Source organism: Lagopus leucura, unplaced genomic scaffold (assembly GCF_019238085.1).
Source record: "Lagopus leucura isolate 7727_CA_CO unplaced genomic scaffold, USGS_WTPT01 145-9_obj-0_obj, whole genome shotgun sequence".
Classification (NCBI taxonomy): Eukaryota; Metazoa; Chordata; class Aves; order Galliformes; family Phasianidae; genus Lagopus; species Lagopus leucura.
Window position 1 is genome coordinate 106967 of NW_024963611.1, and position 16606 is coordinate 123572.

At 54.4% G+C, this 16606-nt stretch overlaps 1 protein-coding gene across 1 annotated transcript; it reads left to right on the forward strand.

Moving 5' to 3' along the window:
• Positions 1 to 906: 906 nt before the first annotated feature.
• On the forward strand, positions 907 to 14046 carry ATP8B3 (ATPase phospholipid transporting 8B3). The gene is made up of 27 exons (XM_042891484.1): positions 907 to 1118; positions 1423 to 1514; positions 1595 to 1708; positions 2156 to 2254; positions 2657 to 2718; positions 3142 to 3214; positions 3306 to 3376; positions 3916 to 3998; positions 4625 to 4783; positions 4942 to 5030; positions 5445 to 5638; positions 5870 to 6078; positions 6954 to 6988; positions 7107 to 7263; positions 7971 to 8159; positions 8235 to 8347; positions 8717 to 8881; positions 9148 to 9259; positions 9555 to 9630; positions 10165 to 10288; positions 10904 to 11168; positions 11669 to 11892; positions 12370 to 12453; positions 12550 to 12789; positions 13005 to 13143; positions 13438 to 13568; positions 13678 to 14046. The coding sequence occupies exons 1-27, from the start codon at positions 1064 to 1066 to the stop codon at positions 14044 to 14046; spliced, it is 3723 nt and encodes a 1240-aa protein (XP_042747418.1). The 5' UTR covers positions 907 to 1063.
• Positions 14047 to 16606: the final 2560 nt, after the last annotated feature.

The following is a 16606-nucleotide window of genomic DNA, read 5'->3' on the forward strand; positions in this document are numbered from 1 at the left end:
CTGCAGGTGCTTAATGAGCAGTGAGCTCGTTTGGCATCACCTGGGAGCAGAGCACAGGGGGCGACAGCAGTCAGGGTTTGGGATTTGGAAGCGCTGTGGACGTGGGGGGGTTGTGGATGTCACAGCCACGTCCTGGAGCAGAGCAAAGCAGCAGCATCCCACCTCTCTGCAGCATCCTCCTCTTCCTCAGGACACGGATGTGCCGAGCTGGTGGGGTCACTTAGGATGCAGGGACAAAAGCAGAGCCTTTGGTGGTGGTGGAGAAAGCTGGTATTGTGGATAAAAGCTTTGGGTTTTGGTCTGAGTTCTTGGACAAAGCTGGGTTGCTGCCCTTTTGGGGTCACCTTGGTGTGGGGTGAGGTGGGCTCTGCAGTGAGTGTGGGGCTGTGGGGCTCCCAGCATCAGCCTGTGTCATTGGGAGTGATGGGAGGAGACCCTTCTGTGGAAGAATGGGAAAAAAGGGATCAGAGGAATGAGGCGAGAAACAGCAGGGATGGACTCCTGGGGGGGAGAGGTTATTAAATGATGGGGTAATGGATGCTTTACGCCTTGCTGGCTTCTGACGTGTCAGGATCACGAAGAGCTGCACAAACATTAATTAATCTGCCCTAATGACCCCGTGGGGAGGTCAGTGAATGGAGGGCAATCTCGTCATCAGTGAGGGCGGTGCTCCTTCGGCACGATGGGTGCGATGGCGATGTGAGGAGAGGCTCTCCTTCAATGATTTCCCATGTCTTCGTTAGAGAGGAATCTTTGAGTGGTCAGAGTGCAGACTGAGGCTGAAAGGGAGCCGCAGTCCAACCCTGAGGGCACGGGGGGCCCAGCCCCACACCAACACCTTGGAGTAAACCCATAAAGGCAGCATGTGTGATGGACCTTCCAAAGGAAATGCCGTTGTGTCACCACTTCTGTGACGTTCAAACGTTAAGAATGCCACTGCACTTTCTCTGTCCTGCCCCATAGGGGTGAAGCTCAGCTGCAGGGCATCCCAGTGGGTCCCGCTGTGGTTCAGCATTGCAGGTATTCTGTGTCCTTGTCCCCAGGTCCTGGTAGAGGTGGCAGCATGGACGGGCAGGACCCAGCCCTGGGCTGTGAGCGTGAGCAGAAGGGGCAGCCAGGTTGGTGCGCAATGAGCGCGGGCTGGGATTTTCCTTTCTTTGGGCAGTAGAACAGAGGACTGGCGTAAAGGTGGTCCATCAGATGGGTGCAGGAGTTGGGGTCGTGGCTGGGATGTCGCAGCTTGGTGGTGCCCACACTGGGGTAGCAGGAAGAGCATCAGAAGGGGAACAAGCATCCTTAATAATAGCGCCATGGAAGCGTGTCTCCCCAGCTCACCATGAGCACCACAACGGGTCCCAGTGTCCCCAGAGGGCAGGGGGTGGTGGCTGAGCACAGCCACTGGGTGACCACGAGCTCCTCCAGCTTTCACCTGGGAAGTGCAGGCCAACAACAGAGCCCACCACGAGCAGCTCAGGAAGAAATCTGCCTTCTGCGTGAGCAAGAAGAAATACGCGGTGAGTCAGGCGGCGCCAACCAAGGGCCGTTTCTGGTGCTGGGCCCCCGCTCTGGCTTTAAGCTGCCATTATTTTGGCAGGGCAATGCCATTAAGACGGCCAAGTACAACGTCCTCACCTTCCTCCCGCTGAACCTCTACGAGCAGTTCCACCGCATGGCCAACGTCTACTTTGTCTTCGTCATCCTCCTGCAGGTGAGATGGATGCGAGGGAGAAGCACGAGCGTGAGGGACTGTTACCAAAGCAGGGCTGTCTGGTGCTCAGAGCAGGACGGCCATCTGTAGGGACACTTGTGTTCCCACCTCTGACCTTTGAAAGGATGGGATCTGGAGCTGACGTGGGTTCCCCTTTTGCGCCTATGCTGTAAGATGGCGTCAGGGGCACCGATCTGCAGTAGCATTCGTCGGATTTCAGGACCTCTGAGTGGCTGAAGCTGAGAAAAAATATGATTCCTTTAAATCAGTTGGGTTTGGATATAAACTAAGATCATACAGAAAACTGCCAGACAAAAATCCTACCGTCCCCAAATCTTAGCTTGGTTCCTGCCTTTTTTGGGCCCTTCTAAGGAGGAGAGCTGGGACCCGAGGTGTCCCATGGTGGGATGGGAGTTTGGTCATTGAGGTGCCCTTTTCTTTCCCCAGACCTTTCCTGAGATCTCCACGCTGCCCTGGTACACTCTGCTCTTCCCCCTGAGCTGCCTTCTCACCATCCGTGCCCTACGGGACCTGATGGATGACATTGTGAGCGTGGGCACTGAGGGGTGGTCAGCAGAACGGGCTCCTTTGCTGTGGAAAGTTTGGGAGATGCCATCATTCAATGTACCTGAGACACCATCAGCTCTACAACATCCAAATCGCTTCGTATTTTCCCTTTGAAAGGATGTGGCCAGATGGTCTCCTTCCTTTAGGAGTGATATCTGTAATATCCCAATCCACGGCTGTAGTCACAGTTTGGCCCCAAGGGCCATCTTGGGGGGAGTTCTGCCCCTTCATTCGTCAGAATGCATCTCCAGGGTGCTTCAATGAGCAGATCCTGTCCTGGGGCTGAGGAACCCAAAGAGGTTATGGCGTTCAGAGGGTTGCTTTCATGGGACAACAACACCTGGCATGGCCCATCCATTTCTTTTTCTCTCTTCTGCACAGGGCCGGCACCAAAGTGACAGAAACATCAACAGCAGGCCCTGTGAGATCCTGTCTGGGGAGAGGTAAGGGGCTCTGGGGAGAAGGGCTCATGCTTTCCTTGCTGTGAAGCAGTGATGGAGCATCTGGAGTGCTGAGCACCCCTGAGTTCAGTGTTTTGGTGGCACCAGGCCTTGCAAGCTTGCATCGCCCCCCAGATCTGGTGCAGCTCTGGGAGTTTCTTTGGAAGGAGGTTTGTATCCCAACAGGTCCAAGAAGCGCTGGTCTGCCTGTAGGTATGGGGGTATGGAGGTGACAAAGCAGTCCTGTGCCACTCGTGGTGCCCTGATGGCCACAGAGGAACCAGCAACGCCCTGCAGACCCCAAGAAGCCAGGAGAGCCATAGGCTGCTCCAGAGGATGGATGCAGTGTTAACCCTGCTGTGCAATATTCTAACCCTGCTGCGACCGCGGGGCTGCAATATTCACACGTTCTGAATTCCCCTTCAGCTTCCGCTGGCAGAAGTGGCGCGATGTCTGCGTTGGGGACGTCGTCCGCCTGCACAAGGACAGCCTCGTCCCAGTGAGCAGCGCCCCGTGGCTGGTGGCTGATGTGCCAAGGGGGGGCTCAGCGAGGGGAGACCCAACCAGGTGCTTTCCCTTTGCTCCTGCAGGCCGACATGCTCCTGCTGTGCAGCTCAGAGCCCAGCAGCCTCTGCTACGTGGAGACCTGTGACATCGATGGGTGAGCAGTGCTGGATGTCCCGGCTGCGGGCTGAGCTCTCCAGCCCTGGGCACCACCAGAAAGGGGGGTCAGGTGTGCTAGGGAGGCTGGCAGTCCTGCAGAAACCACGAGATCTGGGGGGTCCTCCAACAGCCAACCTTACAGACACTGCAGAAATGGAAGGAGCCTTTCATTTGGCCCCACGGATTTTGAAAATTGGAAGGCCGAGAAAATTTTCAGGCTACGGTTTTGGGGAAAACCCTGCACCCTGCAGAGCAGCTCGTGACCTCAGGTCTATCTCCTCATCTCCATTCCCTTCCAGCTCCTCATCCCTCCCGCTCATCTGCTGGATGATTTAATGACAGGGTCTCTGGGGCTGGGGCTTTTTTCCTGCTTGATGTCTGCCACGATAGCTCCCTATCTTGCTTTTCATCACCATTGCTCATGTAATCACCCAACAATTAATGTCAACTTCTGTCCCATGGGCCCGATAGCAGAATTAACAGTGCTTTTGCCCTGTAGGGTTGTTTCATTCTTCCCTCGCTGACTCTTTTTCGCAGAGAAACAAACCTGAAGTTCAGACAAGCCCTCCTGGTCACCCACCAGGAGCTGACAAGTGAGGAGAGCTTGGCTGCCTTTGATGGTGAGAAACCCAGATGGGTGAGGATGTGGCCTCCATGCCATGGTCACATCAGGGCAGCCTCCAGAGGTCTCCCATCGGCCTCACTCTGTCCCCAGAGACACCAAATGCCATCACTCAGCACCTCCAGAGCTGGAGGGTGGTCCCTACTAAAGGGTCTGCATGGAGACCCTTCCCCAGCAGCGTGGTTGGGGTTGGGTTAGGAGGGGGGTTAGGATAGGGACTACTGGATTAGGATGGGGGCCACTGGGTTGGGATGAGGGCTGTTGGGTAGGATGGGGGCCATCGGGTTTGCGCATGGCTCAATGTCTGTTTTCCTACCAGAATCAAACTCTGAGCATCCAGGCTTGAGCTCAGAACCTGGATTTTTCCCCCCCTTTGGTCCTGCATAGGATGCTGTGTCAACAGCAGCTGGAATTAAGGATTTGGTGCTTTATCCCATGTGGTTTCTCAACTGGGCACAGCAGGCTGGTGCTCCAGCTCAGCCTTAACCCGAGTCTCCCATCCCGCAGCTGGAAGACGCACAGGAGAAATCTGAATTTTCCCTTGAGAAATCCTCTTCTCTGGAGGAAACGAAGGACCTCGCGTTTCCCCCACAGCCAACGCCTGCTCTGTGTGCTCTGCTCCAGGGAGAGTGACCTGCGAGGAGCCCAACAGCCGCATGCACAGCTTCACTGGTGTGCTGCAGTGGAGAGGCGAGACGCACGCGCTCGATGGCGACAGGATTCTGCTGAGGGGCTGCAAACTCCGCAACACCGACACGTGTTACGGCTTGGTTCTCTATGCAGGTGAGCACCAGCTCCAGGATTCTGTATTTCTCTGCGTCGCGTCCTGGATCCGCGTCCCTTCGCGTCCTCTTGGTGCGTTGGCCGTGGGTAGAGGAGGGCTGAGGGTGGTGGAAGGAGCATTTTTTGCATTTTCACTTACAAAACGGTTTCTCGCCCAGGATCTGATTCTAAAATTATGAGGAACTGTGGGAAGATCAAGAGGAAGAAAACCAAGCTGGACCGCATGATGGACCGCCTGGTGGTCATGGTAAGAGCTGTGCAAACGCCTCCTGGGGGTGCTTAGAAGCTTCCTCGTGAGGCACTGCTTCCTTGGGCAATGCTGATTTTGTTAAGCTTGAAGTATTTTGCTCAGTTCTTGGTGCAGTTCCTGGTGGCTGTGTTGTCATCTCTTCTCCAACTGGCTGCTGGCATTCCTCTTGGGTAGGGTTTGGGTTGGGGTCAGGAAGGTGGGGAAGTTGGGTTTCGCTCTGTTTGTTGTGGATGTGTTCAGCTGAATTCTATGCCACGATCTTTCGTCTCAGCCCAGGATAGCCTTCAACTTCTGTGTGGTCTCAAAGCAGCTTCGCGACCAGGGGATGCAGTGAGAAGGGCTGGAAGGGACAATGGTTGGTCTGGTAGGCTCTGAGGGATGCGCCATTCTCAACCTGCCTCCTCCCATCAGATCTTTCTGGCGCTGCTGGTCACATCGCTGTGCCTCGCCATTGCCTCAGGGTTCTGGGCCAAGATGTTCCAAGAGAAACACAGCTACCTCGCTGCTCTCTATAAGCACACGACTCCTGCCAAGCAGGCTTTCTTCAGCTTCTGGGGCTTCACCATTCTCCTGAGCGTCATCATACCCATGTCCATGTATATCACGTAAGAACGATGCAGATTGCACACATGGCTGGCACTCAGTGCCCCCCTCCCTCCCCTTGCCCATCATCTGGCACCTTGGCTTGCAGCCACAGAGTGGGGCTGCCACAAAAGGGGCTCAGCACCCGAGCAAGGGTGATGCAAAGACGCACGCACCAACGTTGGAAATGGTGGACAGGCTGAGGACGACCAACCGACGAAGGCGATAACTCCTTTCTCGCATTCCCACTCTAGGTTTGAATTCATCTACCTGGTGAACAGCTTTTTCATCAACTGGGATTTGGAGATGTATTATGCTGTCAAGGACATCCCAGCCAAAGCCAGGAGCACCAGCCTCAACGATCAGCTTGGCCAGGTGGAGTACATCTTCTCGGACAAGACGGGCACCTTGACGCAGAACATCATGAGCTTCAAGAAGTGCTGCGTCAACGGGAGCATCTACGGTAACTTGTGGTGGTGGCAGGTTGGTAGGGATTGCAGAGTTGGGTTGAGGCCAGGCTTTGGCTGGAGGTCATTTTGGTTCTTTTGTCTTCTCTGGCTTGCTGGGAAGCTTGGGGTACGTGGGTTGGTCTTGGTGGTGGTGGAGGAGGTGAAGGAGGAGGAGGTGAAGGAGGAGGAGGTGAAGGAGGAGGAGGTGAAGGAGGAGGAGGTGAAGAAGTCGTCCTTCCCTTTATGATTTATTCTTATGGAGAGTGCATGTGATGCTCTTTGCTTTCTTTAATGATTCAGATTACTTTTTTCCCCTAAGAAACCCCAGAACTGCCAATTCCTTCCTTCTCTCATTGCTACATTTACTCGAGCTCTTGGCTGGCTTTTGGTGCTTAATTAGTGACATTTAGAGAGCAGCAAGGGGCAGAGCTGTAGCACAGAGCTCCTTTTTCCTGAGATCCTTATCAAACACCTGAGACAAACAGTGACAAAAGGAAAGAGGAGAAAAAAAAAACCATTTGGCAAAGTTTCTAAGCAGGAATAAACCCAATCCTCCTCTTCCTGTGTATCACATTGCACCTCTGATAGCAGCACTGCCACGATCCTTTCTACCTTCTGACAACTGGAAATGCAGGTGAAAGCCAGACCTGCACTGTCAACATGAAAAACATAGAAAGTCTGAGCTCTTCAAGAATGAAATCAGCCAAACCTGAATGCCCCAATGGCTCACAATGGACAGACACTGGGCCAGCACTGGAAATTCCCTCCTTGCCAGTCTTCTGGCCAGCAAAAGAATCCCAGCAATCCCTCCTAGCAAAAAGCTGCTTGGAGCTCTTGCCAAGCGATGCTCCCAGCTCTTCAGTAACTGAGCTGTCTCTTATTTTGGCAGGTTTGGACACGGGCCATGAGAACAAACAGCCACCGGTGCGTAATTTCCCCTCTCCTGCACAGCATGGGTCCAAATATGACCACGGCAGAGCATCATAGGGTGGCCCCGTTGTTGGTGTCTCGGGTTCCTACAACCTGCCCGTGCCTCTTGCAGGGGTTGGTGTTGACCCAGAGCTGCCATGGGGAGAAGATGTTGGACTCCAACAACGTGGGGCTCCGGGAAGCAGTGCAACAAAACAAGGATCCGGTGCTGCAGGAGTTCCTGCGGCTGCTGGCCCTCTGCCACACCGTCATGGTGGAGGAGAGGGGAGGTGGGTTGGGGTCCCCTATGAGGGGGTTCCCTTCGAGGCACAGGGGCCGTGATATCGTTGATATGAACTGCCTAGGCTGGGGTTTTCTGTTGGATAGGGATAGGGACTGGGAATGGCATTGGGATCCCATTGGGAACGGGGGTGGGATCCCACTGGGGTCGGTGTGGGGATCCTATGGGGAGTGTTGTTGGGATCCTGTTGGGAGTGGTGCTGGGGTCCCATGGGGAGTGGTGGTCCTTGCTTAAGGAGGACGAAGGACACACTGTACTCACACAGCTGCTATTCTCTCTTCTCATTAACTCAACAGAAGTTAAAAAAATACGTATTTTAAAATTTCCAGATTTGGTGGCTTTAAATCATCTTCAGCAAAAGTGTGTATGACTGTAAACCAAGCACGGCTCCTGAAATGGGATGGATTGGGTGGGTCGGCTGTGCTGAATGCATGTTTTTTAACCTTTATCCTTTGGAACATGTTTAGAAAAATGATTCTAAGGAGCTGAAGGAGTTGGACTGGATGATCCTCACGGGTCCCTTCCAACTCGAGGTGTTCTGTGTTTCTACAGCTCTGTTCTATGACTTTCCCTAGCTTGGTAGCTCAGGCTTCAAGGTCTCCATCAGTAACGTCGGTGCAAGGCTGAGGCGTTCCAGGTGTTTGAGGGATGCTCCTCTCGGTGTCTCCTCACCCAATCCTTGCTTCTCTTCCGCAGACCAACTGGTTTACCAGGCGGCTTCTCCAGATGAGGAAGCACTGGTGCTGGCAGCCAGGAGCTTGGGTTACGTCTTCCTGTCCCGAACGCAGGACACCATCACCATCAGTGAGATGGGGGTGAAGAGGACATTCCAAGTGCTGGCCATGCTGGATTTCAACAGCGATCGCAAGAGGATGTCAGTGTTGGGTGAGCTGAGGTGGCTGCAGGGTGGTGCCTTGCAAGGGGACGGCGAAGAGCAGCTCTGTCCTTTCTGCCTCCCAGTGAGGGACCCACAGGGCACCATCCGGCTCTACACCAAAGGGGCTGACACTGTGATCCTGGAGAGGCTGCGGGGTCGGGGACCCAACCAGGACTTCACCGAGAGGGCTCTGGATGTGAGTCCCACAGCAGCTGGGTCATGAGGGATTGGTTGGGTGCCCCGCTGCTTCTCTGTCCACACTCTGGCTTTAGGATTTAGCTCTGTCTTTCCCCCTTCTGCTCTGAGCCTCAAACGCACCTGGAACAGGGGCTGAGGGCACCAAATCCCCTTCTTGGTGTTCTGCATCGCTTTCAGACGTAGGGTCTGATATTTGGGTCCTGCAAGGAGCCAGGAGTTGGACCTGATGATCCTGATGGGTCCCTTCCAGCGGGGGATATTCTATGATCACTCCTGGGGTGGGGGGCAGCTGGAGCCCAGAGGAGACCTCAGACCCCATGTGAGCACAGAGTCGAGGTGAGGAGGACACGATGTCTCATCTTGGCAGCACTTTGCAGAGGAGACCCTGAGGACGTTATGCCTGGCCAGCAAGGAGCTGAGCGAGGCAGAGTACGATGAGTGGAGCAGGAGGCACTGCATGGCCAGCATCCTGCTGCAGGGCCGGGCGTGTGAGCTGGACAGGCTGTACGAGGAGATGGAGCAGGACCTGGAGGTGGGATGGGGCCAGGGGTGGGGAGGAACGCCTTGCCCTGTTCCCTGCTGGCCCCACAGAGGGTAGGAGCACGGGGGGGTTCAGCTCTTTTGGGGTGGAGGGGGAAGAGTCCAACCCGACACCAATCCTCTGGGTGGCAGGGCAGGTGGAGATAGCCCCTGGGTGGTTTTGCAACATGTCCACCCATGGGAAGGGGATGGAGCTTGCAGGGTTAACCTTCAGCTTGCCCTGACCCCCTGCCCCATGTCATGGCACCTTCCCTCCAGCTGCTTGGGGTCACAGCCATTGAGGACAAGTTGCAAGAAGGGGTCCCTGAGACCATCCAGCTGCTGAAACTGGGCAACATCAAAGTGTGGGTGCTGACGGGAGACAAACAAGGTCAGTGGAGCCAACCCCAGACCCCACCAACACATTTCAGTTTCTTCCCCAACCAGGACCGGAGATCAGATGAGACCCTGGGAGGAAGCAGCAGTGGGGCTCTGCTGTTCCATTCATACAGAACAATAGCACGACCCACAGATCACGTTACCTGTGGGGAAACTGAGGCAGGGGAAGCTGTCTGCATGATGGCATAGGGTGCAGAACAGTCCCAGCACCTGTTGGCCTCCAGGGCTGGGGGATGTCCTGGGATGGTAGGGGGGCACGAGAGCCCACTGATGTCCCTGTATTGCAGAAACAGCAATGAATGTTGGCTATGCATGCAAGCTGCTCACGGATGACATGGAGATCCTGGAGGAGAAGGAAGTGAGGTGAGGAATCCTGACCTTCTGGTTCGTGACATCAGGGGGTTCCTGGAATCACAGAGGTGTGGCACTCAGGGATGTGGTTATTGGGCAGTATTGGTGGTAGGTGGACAGTTGCACTGGATGACCTTAGAGATCTTTTCCAGCCTTAATGATTCTGAGATTCTATGACACCCAAGGGCATAGGAATCCATGCAGGGCAAGCATGGAGGGCTGGAGATGCTTCTCCTTCCCCATCCCAGCCTGGATGTCCATTCCCATCTTCACCCACTGACACCTTTCCAGTCTTCCCCATTCATTTCTGCACCTACATTTGGCTGCAAAGCGCTCAGCTTGCAGCAGGCCAGCTTCTCTGGCCTCCGAACCACATGCACCAGGGCTGATTTCTCATCTCATGAGCCCTCTCAGCCCCTCTTTGCCCCTCCTGCTCCCACCATTGGGTACCAGCTCTGTCTTGGATCCAGCTTTGAGATGGCAAATGCCAACCAACGAGTCATGGCCAAAGCTGACCAACACTCCCCATGTGCCCTCCTTGCACAGTGAGATGCTCGAGGCTTACTGGGCGAGAAACAACAACGTCAGTGGCAGTGACTGTGCCTCACAGCAGCACCCAGAGCCTCTGTGCCACAAGAAGAGAGCTCTTGTCATCAGCGGGGACTTTGTGGTAAGGAGATAAGTGGGGCTGGTTCTGCCCCAAGGCATTGGATGGCACCAGGAGGTACCCCAAAATGGGTGGCAAAAGCCACAGGAACCCTGTTTTGGGATGGGGAATGAATGTTAGAGGAGGAGGTGACCTCACGCTGATCACTTAGTGATGGGGGCTTCACCCACACTGGCCCAAGCTGGGGGCTCATGTGCCCTTCTTCAAGAAAGGTGCAGATGTGGTACTGAGAGGTGTGGGTCAGTGGGCAATATTGGTGGTAGGTGGATGGCTGGACTGGCTGATCTTAGAGGTCTTTTCCAACCTTCATCGCTCTATGATTCTGGTCATACTGGGACAAATTGCTCTCAAACTGTACCTACTGCATGACAAACCCAGAGAGAACTTTTTTTGTTGTTGTTGCACCAGAGAGATTTGAGAGCATCACAGATTCCACTGTGACATCCCTGCCAGTCTCTAGAAAACCCAAATTTGAAATGTTGTTATCCTCCCTTCATGCTCCTATTTGTTTCCCTATGCTAAAAGAGCTCAGACCAGCCCCATCCTCCCTGCTTGTAGCCCCCATCCCTCTTGACCAGCCCTGGTGTGAGGTTCTAACCATGTGTGCTCTCCCCTAAGGACACAATCCTGCAGACAGGAGAGGTGCTACAGAAGAAGGGACAGCTGTGGCAGCACCTGGCTTGCCATGGGACGACGGACCCCCAGGAGCAGGGCAGTGTGGTGGAGAAGGCCTTTGTGGACCTGGCCACCAGCTGCCAGGCTGTCATCTGCTGCAGGGTCACCCCCAAGCAGAAAGCTCTCATCGTGCAGCTGGTGAAGAAGCACAAGAAAGCCACCACGCTGGCCATTGGGGATGGGGCCAACGATGTCAACATGATCAAAAGTGAGGCTGGGGGATGTGCTGGTGGGTTTTGGCTAGAGCATCCAACTAGAGTGGGAGTGGTGGTACCCCACCTACCATCTCCACTGTGTCACTTCTCCTTTGAGGTGAAGAGCTGGGAGAGGAACACTCAACTCAACTTCCAACCCAATTCCCAGCACAACCCCTGGCTCATTTTCCAACCTAATTCCCAATCCAGTTTGCAATGCGGTTGTGCTGGGAAGGGAGTGAAAAGCACAAGACCATGGATGGGGCAGGGTTGCTTGCTTGGGCAACGGGGATGTCTTGAAGACTACCCTGCTTCTCCAGCAGCCCCCAGCACAGGGCTGTGCCCTTTGCACACCCAGCTGTGCCTGCTGTCACACTCTATGGCACACAATGGACGTGCAGGAGGGCTTTTCCCCTTTACCCGTCAGCCCTGGCCGCAATCTGCTGGGCAACCAAACGCTACAGATAAAGGGCTCTGCTAACCCCTCACTGCCCACATCTCACACCCTCTGCAGCTGCTGACATCGGGGTGGGCATCAGCGGGCTGGAGGGCGTGCAAGCTGTGCAGTGCAGCGACTTCGCCCTGGCGCAGTTCTGCTACCTGCAGCGCCTGCTGCTCGTCCACGGCCGCTGGGCTTACCTCCGCATCTGCAAGTTCCTCCGCTACTTCTTCTACAAGACCTTTGCTGGCCTCATGACCCAGATCTGGTTTGCTTTTCACAGTGGATTCACGGCCCAGGTGAGCAGTGGCTGCGGAACGCGGCCCTCCTGTGGGTTTTTGTATCTCCAGCGCGGTCTCCTTCCTCCCTCCCTGATTTTTGGGGGCTCCCTGGTTGAGATGCAGCTGGTTACTTGCACTTGGGCCATGGGACTGGGAGAAGTGCCCTCAGAGGCACCGGCAGCTCTTGTGAGAAGCAGCTCAGCCTCACAAATGCGCGGGGAAATGGACCACAAGGTTCTCCCAAAAATGGGAGCTCCTACCTAAGGGACAAAGGTTATCAGTGCAGCGTGTGGCTCCAGCCCCACCTCTGCAGCACGCTCCCAAAGACCCACAGAGTGCTGCGCACAACCCAGTGCTGATGCAGATCTCAGAACAAGTCCAGAGGGATTTCCATGGGATTTGAGGCAGGACTTGGCCTCACCCCAGCGCCTGGGCATCCTTTCCGAGTCTTCCCAAAGCACCACCGAGCTCACAGCCACTTCGTTCTCCCCATAGCCTCTCTATGAAGGCTGGTTCCTTGCTCTCTACAACGTTTTCTACACCGCTTACCCCGTGCTTTCTGTGGGTCTTCTGGAGCAGGTATGGGACCACCAGGCTGCACCCAGCCCCTATGCCTGGAGGGCAAACCTGACGAGGGTGGGAAGACGATGCTTGAGCTCCTCTGTGTTCCAGCAGGACGTGAGTGCCAAGAAGAGCCTGCGGTTCCCTGAGCTCTACACCATTGGGCAGCAGGACAAGCTCTTCAATTATCGTATTTTCAGCGTGACGCTCCTGCATGGTGTCAGCACATCGCTCACCAGCTTCTACATCGCGCTCTGGGCCTTTGAGGACCACGTTGGCAGCAGGACTGTGGGGGACTACGAGTCCTTCTCCGTCACGGTGGCCACCTCAGCTTTGTTGTCAGTCCTCGTGGAGGTGAGCACCCCTCCCTGTGTTGGGGATGAACTGGAGGCTGTTGGCACGGATGAGGGGCTGGAGGGAACCAGTCCAAATGGAACACGGGTGAAGGGAGCCCAGGCATGCTGTGATGTTGCCCAGTGCAGCTGAGGATGGTCTCCCTTGAGGCAGAGACAAGTGGCCAAATGGAAGTACATCCTCCAGCCTTCACAAGGAGTTGTATGTCCGTGCAGATCATCCTGGACACCAAGTTCTGGACTGCGTTGTCTTTCCTGATGGTCACAGCCAGCTTGCTGCTCTTCTGCCTCTTCTCCTTCCTGACCCAGAGCATCGATGCCTTCAGGATCGCCCCCGCTGTCTTCTGTTTTCCAGGTCAGGTGCCCCAAATCCCTGCAGTCCATTCCTCCCAGAGCCAGGCCAGCCCACTGTGGGCTCCATACCAGGAGCTGTTTTCCCAGTGGATCATGTCTTCGCTTGGTTGTATCACATCCCTTGGTCTGATCCTCTTGCTATATGGTCCTGGGTGACAGGTTGACCATTTCATGATCTTGCAGTCTTGCTTTTTGATCCTGGTTGAGATCCCTTAGCAGCTTTGTGAGTGTGGGGCTGTCCCCTCACCATTGCTCTCTCTCCTCTCCACCTCTGCTGCTTGAACATTGCCCACAGATGCCACCCAGAACGCTCTGACCGACCCTTACATCCTGCTGGTGGTCCTGCTGTCCCTGGTGGTGAACACCATCCCCTCGCTCACCATCCGCTCGTACAACGCCATCACAGGCAACACCAGCATCCAGCAGGTGAGGATCTGCCTCAAGGACCAGCGTCTGGAACCAGTAGGGGTGTTGCTGGTGGTGGGATGGATGCGATTCCCCAGGGGAGGGTCACCAGGCCCCTGTTTCCTTGCAGAAGATCTGCTGGAAGGCCAGAAGGGAGCCGGAGCCCTCGGTGGAGCTGCGCACCCACGTCCCCCGTGGCTCCTTCCACCGCCGTTCCACCTATGCCTTCTCCCATCAGGAGGGCTACGCTGGCCTCATCACCCGAGGGGAGAGCCTGCGCACCAAGGGCACCCACAGCACCACCAAGGGCACCCAAGGCACCCACAGCACCACCAAGGGCACTCACAGCACCCACAGCACCACCAAGGGCACCCAAGGCACCCACAGCACCACCAAGGGCACCCACACCATCACTGACACCCATACCACCAATGACACCTGTGCCACCACAGCGCTCCATTGCCAAGGGACAAACCCCAGCTTGGTTCTCCCCCCATAGCTGACCTGGCCACGTCCCGCTGAGGCCAAAGGGGTTTCCTCCTCTTGAGGTCATCTGAATCCAATTTGGGTGTTTTTGCTCCACGATCTCCGCACTGTGGTCCCCAAACCCGTGGCAGTGCTGTGTGCCATGCCCCCATCCCCACCTCCCACCATTCTCTATGGACATGCACAGCCCATGGGATGCTGTGGAGCCACAGCTTGGGGAGGACAGAGCATGCAAACGACCACCTGGTGGCCGGGTCACCATTTTTTATCCTCGTTTTTGTAATTAAAAGCCCCCTGGGACACACACACAGACACGGGGGTGAATGACTAGAAAATAATTTATTGAAGAAACAGAAAGCTGCAGAAATACAACACAGTCATGACCAGTAGAGGATGAACAAATAGAGATTTTCTTTTTTTTTTCTTTTTTTCTCTCTTTTAAAACCTGTTGGAGTTGAGTTTCCTGGTAATTTCCCCTGCGTGAGTCATTGCAAAGAACAAGGAACGAACTCCAGAGCACACAGCACAGTTTGGATAAAGTGCCTGACACATAAGACTCTTTTTTTTTTTTTTTTTTAATAATTTTTTTTTTTTTTTTTTTTTTTTTTTTTTTTTTAGCATTTGTAAATAGCTTAAACAAATATAATTGCAAGACACAGAGGAGTAACAATTGCATTTCGCTGTAGAGTAAAACCTATCCCGTGAGATTAACAACGAAGCGGCAGCAAAAGGAAAAATAATAAAGATAATAATTAGAAAACAAAACAATTCAGTCAGAGGGAAAAAAAGCATTGGGCAACGGAGGGACGTGGCCCCCAAAGGAGGTGGGATGGGTGCCTATTGCTATGCAGAGAAATGAGCAGTGGGGTGGTGGGTGAACCCAGTGCTGTGGGCTCCTCCTGGGCAGGGTGAATGCTGCCTGACTTCTTGTTCTCCTTTAGAAATGTAAGGGGGAGAAGGATGGGAAAGGCGAAACAAAAAAGAAAACAAAACAAAGCCACAAATGGATTTGTTTGTCTTTGCGTTGCTAATTCCCTTTCTTTAAAAAACCCTGAATGAAGAAATAAGACAAAAGGATCCGAAGCGTCCATACGCACAGCCCCAGCCCCGGCTGCAGCTCCTCTTCTGCTCTGAGATGAGGGAAAAGCAAGAAACGTCCCCCCTGCCCCCTTGAAGCGACCCATGGATGAACCTTGGGTTCTGATTCTGCTCACAAGAGAGGTGTTGTATGAAGGATCTTGTCCTGACGTTCCTGGGCTTGGCACCAGGCAGCGCAAGCTCCAGGCCCAGTGCTGGTATCCCATCATTGGAGGCCTTAGAGCTGGGAAAGCTCAGCTCGTGGCTGGGCTATCATGGGATGTCAGTGCCTGCAGCTCGGCTTTGAGGTTCCATGAGCCTTCTGCTCCTCCTCTCCCAGTGGGGATGGAGATGTTGCTGCCCCACTGCAAATTCTATATATTTTTTTGCACCTAAATGGAGAACCAGCCTGAGGCTTCACAAGTAACGGGATGACCCAAATCCCTGAAAACTTCCACAACGGAAACAGGACACAATGACCAGGCTGAACTGCGGGATTTGGTGGGGCTCGAGGTTCCAGGCACCCTCCTCTTCCTCGTCCTTCATCAGCACAAAGCCCTGGGATCTTTGCTCCCCACCAGGCAGGAGCTGCTCTTGTTGTTTTTCAAGGTGCCCCATTGCGCTCCAGTTCTGCTCCTGCTCCCCACAGCACAAAAATGCCTTTTTGGGGCAACCCTGGTCAAGAGAATTGTCTTTAGGACAGAGCTTGGATTGTCATTACCTGCAGGGGAAAAAAAAATATCTTTGGTATCGTTGCAAGTTGCTCCTCAAGGCATTTTGGTAGGTGTGGGCAGCAGGCGAGGCCAGATTCGGCATAGGGCAAAGCGCCTTTGGTTCAGTGGGTGCTGGTGGGTGAAGGATAAGGACAGCACTCAGTGCTCAGCTTCTTTGGGATGTCCCAAATCATTGGGTTCTTGTCCCGAGGTGGGAACCAGTCGGGCTCTGTAGATTCCTAGGACTGATGGCTGTGGGTTGGGTCTAAGCTTGGTGACACCTTCGTATGGTTGGAAGTGAGCTCTGAGCATCCAACACTGAGATGGAGATCCAAACAGCAACAGCTCCCCAGAGGGATGCCAGGAGCTTTTGGATGGACAGCCATGAAGAAGACGAAGGCTGCAGGATGCTGCATTGAAGAAGATGCAGGTTAAAACCCTGTTATGCTTTTGGGGACCACGTTGGTGGAGCACAATGGAGTTGAGATCTCATTCCTTGCAGTCGTTTGAGCTTTGGGGCCACATCTAGTGATAGAGGTGAAGGATGGAGAATGAAGAGGAAGAAGAAGAGTCAAGAATCAGCATTTTAAAGTAAAGGCAAGGATGGAGGCAGGTCTTCAAGGCCACCCCAAGGGAAAGCAACTCGGAGCCATCGTACAATCACAGAATGGTTTGGACTGGGGAGAGACCCTTGAAGATCACCAGTCCCACGGGCTGCCATGGGCAGAGATGTCGTTCACCAGATGAGGCTGCTCAAAGCCTCGTTGAGCCCAATCTCAAACA